This window comes from Salvia splendens, chromosome 14, assembly GCF_004379255.2.
Source record: "Salvia splendens isolate huo1 chromosome 14, SspV2, whole genome shotgun sequence".
Taxonomy (NCBI): domain Eukaryota; kingdom Viridiplantae; phylum Streptophyta; class Magnoliopsida; order Lamiales; family Lamiaceae; genus Salvia; species Salvia splendens.
This window is the reverse complement of record NC_056045.1, coordinates 30,039,621-30,051,210: the sequence shown is the minus strand read 5'-3', so window position 1 is coordinate 30,051,210 and position 11,590 is coordinate 30,039,621. Positions and strand designations below refer to the sequence as shown.

Below are 11,590 nucleotides of genomic sequence, written 5' to 3'. Positions count from 1 at the left end.
AGTTCTTTCTTCTTTCTGTTCCTGACAATATCCATACCCAAGATTCTCTTGGCTTCCCCAAGATCTTTCATATCAAATCTCTGCTTCAACTCCTCCTTGACAGACAGCAGCTCACTCTTGCTTGATCCTGCCAGCAGAATATCATCCACATACAGCAGTAGATAGGCCAGTATTAGATTTCCACTTCTCTTGACATACACGCAGCTATCAAAACTGGATCTCTCAAATGCCATCAATTCCATCTGCTCATGAAACTTCTTGTTCCACTGCCGGCTGCTTTGCTTGAGCCCATATAGGCTTTTCTTTAACAAGCAAACTTTCTTTTCTTCTCCCGGCTTCTCAAAACCCTTAGGCTGCATCATATAGATCGTTTCCTCTAGATCTCCATGCAAAAATGCTGTCTTCACATCAAGTTGATGCAGCTCCCAGTTGAAATGAGCAGTCATGGCCAATAAGATCCGAATGGAAGTGTGCTTCACCACTGGAGAGAACACCTCTGTGTAGTCAATACCCTCTACTTGTGTGAATCCTCTAGCAACCAGCCTTGCCTTAAACCGTATGCTTTCAACTTCCCCCACCTCTACTTTCTTCTTAAACAGCCATTTGCAACTGATCAGCTTCTGAGTCCCTGGATCAGTCACCAAAATCCAAGTCCCATTTTTCAGCAAGGACTCTATTTCTTCTTCCATGGCCTTGATCCATTTCTGACTTTCCTTGCAACTCATGGCTTCTTCATAGGTTGAGGGTTCTGAAAACATGAGTACTTCTGCTACACATAGAGCAAAGAAGCTCATGTCATAATCTGAGAATCTGCTAGGTAGGCCTGCATTTCTTCTTGGATTTCTTCTGGCCCCTTGAGCTGCAGCAGCTTGCTGCACTGGTGACTCCTGCTCACCTGTGTTCTGAGTATGTTGAGAGCTAGTTGCTCCACCTTCTTCTTGATTTCCTGTGATCACAACATCCTCATCAGTGTCTGTTCCAGCAGATTCTCCACCAAACTCAAGGTTTTGCATTTCAGAGCTACTGCCACCACCAGAGGGCTTCCCATCATCTTTAAATGGCATCTCCTCTTCATTGAATGTCACATCTCTGCTCACAATGATATTTCTGCCTTCTCTATCCAAATTCCACAATCTGTATCCTTTTACCCCATCTTGGTATCCCAACAACACACATTTCTTTGCCCTTGGCTCCAATTTACTCTGCTTAATGTGTGCATAAGCAGCACACCCAAACACCTTCAAGGCTGAGTAATCACCTAGGCTTCCATACCATCTTTGATCTGGGGTCTCATTGGATATAGCAGATGATGGACACTTATTGATCAGATTAGCTGCAGTAGAGACAGCCTCTGCCCAGAATCTCTTTGGCATTCCAGAGTAGAATAGCATGCACCTCACCCTTTCTAGCAATGTCCTATTCATTCTTTCTGCCAGCCCGTTCTGTTGAGGATTTCTTGGCACGGTCCTATGCCTTCTTATCCCTTTCACCTTACAGAAACTATCAAACTCCGCAGACAGAAACTCCATGCCATTATCAGTCCTTAGATATTTAAGCACTGAGCCCTTTTCATTCTCATATCTAGCATGCCATTCTCTAAATTTTTCAAAAGCTTGGGACTTCTCTCTTAGAATGTAAATCCACACTTTTCTTGAGTAATCATCTATGATGGAGATGAAATACTTACCTCCACCTATGGATTCAGTTTGGGATGGCCCCCACAAGTCACTGTGGGCATACACAAATGGGGCTGATGAAGTGTGTTTCCCACCAGAAAATGGCAGCTTCTTTGCCTTTCCTAGAATGCAAGATTCACATTTCTTTAGGCTGTCTGATGCACTTAACTTCATCACTCCTTGTTTAGCCAGCTCTCTTATGCCTTTCTCACCCACATGTCCAAGCCTGGCATGCCATAGATGCAGGTCTTCTGTCTGGGCAAGATTCACAGCATCAACCACGGTTTCACCCAGCAAATAGTATAGGCTGTTCTTTCTCTGGGCCTCCATCACAATTCTGGTGCCTTTTGTTACTGTGAGGATCCCATCACCAGAGTTGAATCTGCACCCTTTTGACTCTAGCATTCCAAGAGATATTAAATTTCTCTTGATTTGAGGAATGAATCTGACTTCTGTGAGAGTCTTCATACTCCCATCCTTCATCCTCAATCTGATGTTCCCAATGCCCTTGACATTGCACACTTGATCATTTCCTAGCATCACTGATCCTTCCCAAGCTGATAATTCTTGGAACCAAGATTTGTGTGAGCAAATGTGGAAGGAGCACCCTGAATCCATGATCCAGCATTCTTCAATCTTGGCCCCTGAGTGGATATTCAAAGCTTCATTATCTTCAACATCCTGAGCCAGATCAGCAGTCTCTATGTTCCCAGCCTTTTCTTGCTCTTGTTTCCTCTTCCAAGCAAAACAATGCTTCTTTAAATGGCCCGGTTTCTTACAGTAGTGACAGCTTCTCTTCTCCTTCCATACTCCACCTTCTTCCTTCTTCTGGAACTTCTTCTTGGAACCCCGTTTATTCTGATTATTTTTCACATGCAGACTCTCAGCTACTGGATCAGTTTGTTTGTTATTAGCCTTCTGCGATTCCTTCATCTTCAATGCAGAATGAATCTCTTCATAGGTGACCTTGGTTCCTCTTCCAAGAAGCACTGCATCCTTGAAGTGCTCATAACTTTTAGGCAGGGAATTGAGCAACATCAATGCCTTATCCTCATCTTTAATGACCTCATCGATATTCTCAAGATCATCTATGCATTTCCCAAACTCCTCGAGCTGTTCAGAAATGCTCTTCCCATCTGAAAACTTGAAAGCAAGAAGCCTTTGCTTCAAATGTAACCGGTTCGCCAGAGACTTGGTCATGTACAATGACTCAAGTTTCCCCCATACTCCTGCAGCCGTCTCCTCCTTGGAAACTTCCCTTAGCACCCTGTCCGTGAGGTTCAAGATCAGGGTGCTATAAGCCTTATACTGCATATCTTGAAGCCTTTGCTTCTCCTTTTCATCAGTATCAGGTTTGCCTTCTTTAGCGTCACCTTCATTCTTCAAGATATCCCATAGGCCTTGCTGCATCAAGATGGCCTTCATCTTCAGCCTCCACAGCCCAAAATCGTTTCTCCCGGTGAACTTTTCAACCTCGAACTTGGCTGTAGACATTTCTCAAAACGAGCGGTGGGCAATCGCCAAGATCAGCTTATACAACGGAACCTCTAGACACGAACTCACCCAGAAACCAATCAATCGGCAAATCGTGGAAGTCTTCCCACAGACGGCGCCACTTGTTGGGTCGTGATACCGCCGATCTCACACACGCACGAACGAGGAAATAAAGCACGCAAACGATATAACGTGGTTCGGTGATAATCCACCTACGTCCACGGAGAAGATGACCGGAATCTTATTGATGGAACTCTCAATACAAGAACTTCACACTCACAATCTATCACTCTAAGCAAACGCTAGCTAGTGCAAGAATTCTCTTCTAATTGTGTGTGTAATCTGTGTTCTGCGTCTCTCACTACTGAGCTCTATCGAGCTATTTATACAAGATGCAATCAAGAAATAAAATCCAACTAACTCTATTTCCCAAAGTTAGTTATAACCGCTGCTCGGCTAAAACCGAACTGCCATTCTTGGTTAGCAACCGAACTGCATTTCTCGGCTATCAACCGAACTGCCTTTCTCGGTTATCAACCGAACTGCCTTTCTCGGCTAGCTCAAAGCCGAGCTTTATTTCTTGATCTCTTCTCGGAGCTGCCGAGGCTCCACCACTCGATCACAACCGGACTCAAAACCGAGCTTCATTTCCGAGCTCAGAAGCCGAGCTCCAGTAGTTTGCATGGACACACTTTCACACTTTCTCTCTATAAAAAAACCAAATACTGGTATAGCTGTTGCTGACTTGGCTTTCCGACATGACTCACTCTCAAACACATCACTCCGGCTATACGTACAAAACGGCTGTATCTATAGATCGGTGAGCTCGACTGTAACTGAACAAAATTCTTGAATTTTCCAAATCTTTTTTCCATCACATTTTTCCCCGTTAAACCCAATTAACACGCCTCTTAATTCTGTATCAGTAAAGGATCACATGAAATAATCTTCATTTAAGGTTTTTATGGGCTTTACTCAGAGAGAGAGAGTGAGGAGAATTCATTGCCACATTTAAGCTAGGAATTAAATCACCTAATTCACTTTGATTTTCCTATTTATCTCTGTTTTGTGTTTTTCATTTCCATTCAATTGTGAGGCATAGGGTAGCTACGAAGTGGTGAATTTGGCATGCCTATAGATAAAATATATTGTGTGGAATTCAAGCTGTGAAAAATGCAGGTGGTTTGTTTATTTTAGGTAATTTGGTTTAAAGATGGGATTTTTTCATCATTTTCTATCAGTTTGATTGCTCTAAAAAGAAGTTTTTTTTATATAGATTTTGGGGTTTGAAGAAACAAGAATTGGGAAAGGAGTATGAAAATGCATGTGGTTTATTTATTTTAGGAAATTTGAGAATATATGGATGAAATAGGCTGTTGAAGAAAAGAAAATGGGAAAGGAGAGTCAAAATGCAGGTGGTTTATTTATTTTAGGAAATTGGTTTTAAAGATGGATTGATTTTTCCATTTTAGATCAGAGTGATTGTCATAAAAAGAAAGGTTGTTTAGATTTTTTGGGCAAATATGGATCACAAAATAGCATAAGGCTGCTGAAGAAACAAGAATTGGAGGAGTATGAATCTGGAGTTTGGGATGCAGCAGAGTGATGAAGGAGTCGAAAATTGGGAGGATTTGCTCGGGCTCTACACCGATGTTTTGCAGGACGGATGGGGCCAGGGGGAGAGTATTGGGCCAGCTGGTGCCATAGGGCTGCAGAATGGTTGCGGTGTGGTTTTTGCTGAGACGGGGAATGAGACGCGTGGTGGCTCGACTGGGCTATCCGGGGCAGATCAGTGGAGCCGTGGCGCTGATGATGTTGGAAATGTGGTTCTTCCTCTAAAGGTTGAGTCTTTGGAAGAATTATTGGGTAAGGTTGTGGAAAACCAGGATATTGGTGGTGACAATCTGCAGCAAATGCAAAGTGAGTAAAATTTCTTTAGTAGATTCAAAAAATTTCAACTTTATGTTTGCTATGTTCACATGATGTTCTAGGTTAGATCTTTTGTGTGTTTGAGTCATTTTATGAGCATTATGTGTATTGATTCATTCTACTCCTTAACTAGATATTGATTCATTCTACTCATTATGTGTAATACTCCCTTCGTCCGCGTTAAGTGTCTCGTGTTATGGAACATGGGTAGAAAAGAGTTGGTGGAACGTAGACCTATCTCACTTTTTAGATAGTACTTGAATTAGTTTCGTGATGAAATGTGGGACCCACCTATGATTTAACGGCGGACGGGTGAAGAGGAAAAAGTTATGGTATACTTGCTCTAGAAGAATACATACTTTTAATTACGAACGTACCGAATGGCAAAATGACATTTTTTTTTAAAATCGCGGACGGGAGCAGTATCTGATGGTTGTGATGCTGTGTTTGCAGGTAGACTTTTGGTGGATAAAAGACCAAGCGACGGCTTAAGCTTACCGCGAAGTTCAGAAGACATTGACTCCTTGAGTGTGAGTCGGCCTTTCCATCTCGGACCAGCAACACCGGATCACCATAGCCTACTGAAGAACAGCCAGAACAGCCAGCCGCCTCATCTGTCAACAGAAGAAAACAGTAAGAAGTTTATGCTGCCCCAACAAGCTGAAACTGGAGAGAGAGAGCACGGCGATTTCGTCTCCGATGCCCTGAGTTCAGCGTCTCCTGACGCTTCAACGACAGAGGAGAAGCGAAATCCAGTTGGTGGAAACAACGGAGAGGTTTGTAATGAAACACCACCTCAGAAGACACCAAAGAGGAGAAAGCACCGGCCGAAGGTAGTGAGGGCAGAGAAACCTAAACGAACTCCAAAGCCCGTGGCAAAAGAAAACAAGACCCCCGGTGGAGATCCTCCCACCAAAAGGAAGTACGTGCGCAAGAAAGACATTAAAGGCTCGACGAATCAGGGGAAATCGTGTAAGAGATCGTTAAATTTTGACTTGGGGGACGAAGTGGGAAAGAAATCTAAATGCAAAGAGTTTGACCACAACGATGATAGTAATACGAGGAGTGAGGCTGTGCATCAAAACATTAGCAGAGAGCAGACACAAATGTTTGCTCCGTTTGTAGGAAAAATCCCGCCTCAAGAGTCACAGGCGTTCGTAGCCACTGTCCCAACAGCCTCATTGAAAGGACGCACTCTTAATGCCATTGCAAGGAGTTTGAATGCGCGAAGTACTAATTCGGGTGCACAGGGGCAGGTATACAGACATTCAAGTGGCGGCTTTAGTCAGCTTCTTATTCTAGCAAACACCCGACAGCAAAACATGGATGGACTGAGGCATCCGGGACTTCAAAATACGCCTCAACTTCTGTGGGAACTGGTAAGTAATAGGGAGGAAAAACAAACCGAAAGAGCATATTCCTACACTGCGCCAACACAGCCCCGGATTGTCTGTTCCCGTGGAAGCCACTTTAACCAACAAAGCATGACACTGTGGCAAGATTTTGCAGAGATGAATGGGCTCAGAATGCCTTCTGCTGAAAATTTCTCCGAACAAACTGTAAGCCCGAGTAGGAGCATTCACGGCCAGACATACAGACCACGCATGAATGTTGGATTGCCATATTTTGGCATTGAAGAAATAACCAAACTGATGAATCCAACGTACGGAAACAACAAGGCCACCCACCATTGGCGCGTAGATTCAATCAGTTCTGGACTCCGGTTTCAGAAGCAAATGGAAGGACAAACCAATAGTCATATGTTGTCCACTTTTAGCAGAGGCCCTAAAGTTGTAAAACGAAAGGAGATAGCGCATGCGTCTGCTGGCGTGTCAGCAAAGAGGCGTTACATCAGAAGGACGCCACCAAAGAAAATGTTGCGTACAGATAGAGTAGTACAGCAGGAGACGAATGTCCCGGGTACGCATCTTTCAGCAAACTCTCTTGTTAACGTATAGTTTTATTTGAACTAAACGTATTATCTCTGTTGTCTCTGCAGGCGCACGCGAACATAAGAGAATCATATTGGCAGTTGATGATATAACAGAAGGCATGAAGAGGCTACAGATCAGTAAGGGGAAGGAAAATGCTCTCGTTCCATACGCAGGAGATGGTGCTGTGGTTCCATATGAGGCGGTCAAGAAACGGAGGCCACGTCCCAAAGTGAACCTTGATCAAGAGACGAATAGGCTATGGAACCTGTTAATGGGCAGTGAAGGAAGTGAGAATGCAGACAACATGGACGAGGATAAACAGAAGAAATGGGATGAAGAACGAAGAGTCTTCCGGGGTCGAGTGGATTCATTTATAGCCCGGATGCATCTTGTTCAAGGTATATTTAGTCAAGTTGATATTAGACAAATTTCAGTATTCGGATAACGGGAATGAAAATTTATCTTGGCAGGCGATAGACGATTCTCCAAATGGAAAGGTTCAGTCGTTGACTCGATAATTGGAGTATATCTCACTCAAAATGTCTCGGATCATCTTTCAAGGTATGGTTGGTTTCCACGATAGCGAGTATTGAGGAATAGAAGATGATAGATCGCGTTTTAATGTTTTCCCACCTTGCCTGCAGTTCGGCTTTCATGTCTCTTGCAGCCAAGTTTCCTGTCAAGTTGACAAATACTAGAGATACATCGTGCCAAAACGCGGAAAAAACATCTGCTGAATATGTGGTCCGCGTAACTCATCCTGATGGAACGACTTGTCATCAGCGAATGACAAGGGAGCCAGTTTATGACCACAAATCGTCTGAACACGGTTCAGAAGAAGTTCCTTCGGGCAACGGGGCCAGAATAACAGAGGAATGTAAAGTTTCATCACAAACTTCTTCAGGCTCCGTGAGTTTCCAAGCCTCTGAGGATATCAGATCAAGCTCGGGATCAAATTCTGAAGCTGAGGACCAAGCAACCGGGAGCAATTCGCATCGACCTTTGTACCTGTTCGAAGAGGCTGGAGGAATAGCAGAACTCCAGAAAAATCAGATTCCAGAAATGGGAGATTCGTATCCGGACAAAATTCTCCCGAACGATCATCGGGAATATGAAAAGGAATGCACCTCTTCCTTAAGTTCTACACTTTATGATACGACACACGGATCAGTCGTAGAAGAGTTGCACAATAAATCAGCCGAAGCACTCGGGCAAAACCCCATAGGTAATCGAAAACTCTATGCAGATAGCACACTTGACCGAACTGAGACGAAGACAGTCCACGCTTCTGATGAACAATCAACAAATGCAACTGCAAGAAAGCAGAAAGGCGAGAAGGAGAAGGAAAAGCCAATTGATTGGGATTCGTTAAGAAAGCACGTGCAATCAACGGCCTGCAAGGGAGGGAGAAGCAGGGACACAATGGACACTCTGGACTACGAGGCCTTACAAAAAGCTGATGTCCGTGAGATCTCTAGCACTATAAAGGAAAGGGGAATGAATAACATGCTAGCAGCGCGTATCAAGGTATGCAGAACGTTGCACGTTACTTAACCCGAGTGAAGAAACTAATTGGATGTCTCTGCAGGAATTTCTCGACAGACTAGTTAAAGATCACGGAAGCATTGACCTAGAATGGTTGCGAGACGCTCAGCCAGACAAAGTCAAGTATGCATAATGAAATTCGTCACGTTGACTAATTATACAGATTTATGTAGTCTTACATTTTCTCTATTATCAACTCGTGTTGTTGCAGGGATTACTTACTGAGTATACACGGGTTGGGGCTGAAAAGCGTGGAGTGCATACGCCTCTTAACGCTTCACCATCTAGCTTTTCCGGTAAGCACACTTGCCTGCAAGGATCAACGAAAACGAAAACCATTTCACTGACTGCTTTTGTTAGGTTGACACGAACGTTGGACGAATTGCTGTCCGGCTTGGTTGGGTCCCACTTCAACCGCTCCCGGAGTCACTACAGTTGCATCTTCTTGAACTGTAAGTTTGCATCACATCATAAATAGTTAAGCCCGTGGCTGATAAAAACTATATTGTTTACGTGAAGGTACCCGATGCTGGAGTCGATTCAGAAGTATCTTTGGCCTCGACTCTGCATGCTGGACCAAGAAACCTTGTAATAACTTCTCAACCCGAATCAGCCTATCGCGATAACAAAGTTATATCCTTATGTTCATTCCACTGACAATTGTATTATGTACAACAGGTATGAGCTACATTACCAATTGATAACATTCGGGAAGGTAAAAACCTCGTCAATATCCACGACTACTCATCGTTCAAATCCAGAAGAACCGTTTTCCGATTAAAGAGTTACTTACCATGCATCTGATTCCAATGTAGGTTTTCTGCACAAAGAGGCAACCAAATTGTAACGCATGCCCGATGAGAGGAGAATGCCGACATTTTGCCAGTGCTTTCGCCAGGTACGGTGCCCGTTGTTAAAAAAATGATCATATTTGAAATAGAGAATAATAAAACTGCATAACTGATGCATTTGCAACTGGTCTAGTGCAAGGCTTGCTCTTCCGGGGCCAGAGGAGAAACTCGTAGTCTGTTCAGACGTTTCAGCGGATCCCAGTCACAGTTGTGGCATAGTTGAAAAGCCTATGTTCTTACCTCCGCCCGAGGATCACATGGGGGGTAGTGCAGGGTTCACAACGATAAACTGTGAACCTATCATCGAGGAGCCAGCCTCCCCCGAATCATCAATAGATTATACAGAGAGAGACATTGAGGATGCATTTTACGAGGATGATCCTGATGAAATCCCGGAAATAAAGCTCAACATCGAGGAATTCACGACTAACCTAAAGAGCTTCATTCAAGGGAATACAGAAATGCAAGGAGATATGTCCAAATCCATTATTGCACTGAGCCCCCGACTTGCTTCTATTCCCGCACCCAAACTGAAGCACGTTAGCCGACTGCGGACAGAACATCAAGTGTAAGTTTACAACCTCCATCCAAAATAACAAAATGACAATTTTAGTTAAATATAAAACAAGATATAACAATCCTTATTGGCATTCTTTTTCTCTCTTTCGTTCATCCTTCTGTTGTCGTAGATGAATAGTATCTTTGAGCATCTTCGATCAGTTTAAATTTTCATCGATTTGTGACACGTAATTGCAGGTATGAACTCCCGGATTCACATCCACTACTAGAAGGGGTTAGTTATTCCCCATTTCAACGTAAGCTTTTAACATTTCACAATGCATCAATTTGACATCGAAGTATCTGTTAGATGGATAGACGAGAACCTGATGATCCAAGTCCGTACCTTCTTGCCCTATGGACACCAGGTGAGACTGCAGACTCGATTCAGCTTCCGGAAGGTAAATGTAGCGCTACTGAAAGTGGCATGTGCGACGACAAAACATGTTTTTCATTCAACAGCACGAGAGAAGCACACGCACAAACAGTACGCGGGACTATTCTGGTAAGTGCTAGTATAAATTGCCATCCATAGACAAAAACAACGAGCCTGATTGTTTTTCTTGCTAAACGAACTACCTCGTTGCAGATACCTTGTAGAACCGCAATGAGAGGTAGTTTCCCACTCAACGGCACATATTTCCAAGTCAACGAGGTAGAAAACTTCTCACGATTCATACTTTCTGTATGAAATTGCCAATCAGTGATGATCATCAACGAGGTAGAAAACTTCTCACGTTTCTACAACATGTTGAAATACGCGCAGGTTTTCGCTGATGATAAAACGAGCAAGGATCCTATTCACGTACCAAGAAGTTCGATATGGAATTTACCAAGAAGGACAGTCTTCTTTGGGACCTCGGTCTCAACTATATTCAAAGGTAAATTCAATCTAGTAGTAGTTCACACGTAAAGAGTCGAAGCAAAGTGGCTTAGCGATACTCGATTGGTGATTTTTAGGTATGTCGACGGAAGGTATCCAGTACTGCTTTTGGAAAGGTACGTAGGGTCTTCAGCTGTATACAGATTGATCTCCTCCGTACTTGCACTCATAAAACAAAAAATGCGTTGCAGGATTCGTGTGTGTTAGAGGGTTCGACCAAAAAACTCGAGCACCACGACCTCTGAAGGCAAGGTTGCATCTTCGTGCAAGCAAGATAGCAAGAAAAATGAGTGAAAGCACAAGATAATGTAGAGGAAGCCACCATTACTCCAAGATCAAGATGATAGAAGAACTGCAGTAGGATAGCATTATACACGACATTCTTTCACATTCTTGTTCTGGTTAGTATCCAGACCACTTACACGTATGCAGCAGGGAGAAATTACTAGGATAGAATCTGATAATTTCATAGACAGTCATTTTCCAAGATGTAGTTTTTCATCTTTTCAATTTATGCTTGACAATGAGCCATTTTAAAGGGAGAATTATTTGATAGAAAACAATAAATAAGAAAATGTAACATTAAATATTTTATAAATATATGTATACTTTTCTAACATGTTATGCATTCTTTATCATGTAGTCCTTCCGTCAGATAAAAATAAATACATTTTCTTCTCTTTTTTTTCCTCTTACAAAAATATCTCATTTTATTTATGA

General features: G+C 43.0%; 1 protein-coding gene across 3 annotated transcripts; it reads left to right on the top strand.

Annotated features, from left to right (window-relative positions):
* Positions 1–3,929: 3,929 nt before the first annotated feature.
* LOC121765335 (DNA glycosylase/AP lyase ROS1-like) lies at positions 3,930–11,377 on the top strand. Of its 3 annotated transcripts, none has more exons than XM_042161445.1 (19): positions 3,930–4,367; positions 4,447–5,090; positions 5,553–7,019; positions 7,099–7,431; positions 7,504–7,594; positions 7,678–8,560; positions 8,622–8,701; positions 8,790–8,874; positions 8,939–9,030; positions 9,098–9,166; positions 9,257–9,293; positions 9,394–9,476; positions 9,563–9,997; positions 10,186–10,222; positions 10,298–10,492; positions 10,577–10,642; positions 10,754–10,868; positions 10,948–10,986; positions 11,062–11,377. In XM_042161445.1, exons 2-19 carry the CDS (start codon positions 4,745–4,747, stop codon positions 11,175–11,177), a joined length of 4,569 nt encoding a protein of 1,522 aa, XP_042017379.1. In that variant the 5' UTR covers positions 3,930–4,367; positions 4,447–4,744; the 3' UTR covers positions 11,178–11,377. The 3 variants fall into 3 exon arrangements, with proteins under 3 accessions (XP_042017379.1, XP_042017381.1, XP_042017380.1); XM_042161446.1 differs by having other exon boundaries at positions 3,933–3,990; XM_042161447.1 differs by having other exon boundaries at positions 3,930–5,090; positions 10,186–10,244; positions 10,356–10,492.
* The last annotated feature ends 213 nt before the right edge of the window (positions 11,378–11,590 follow it).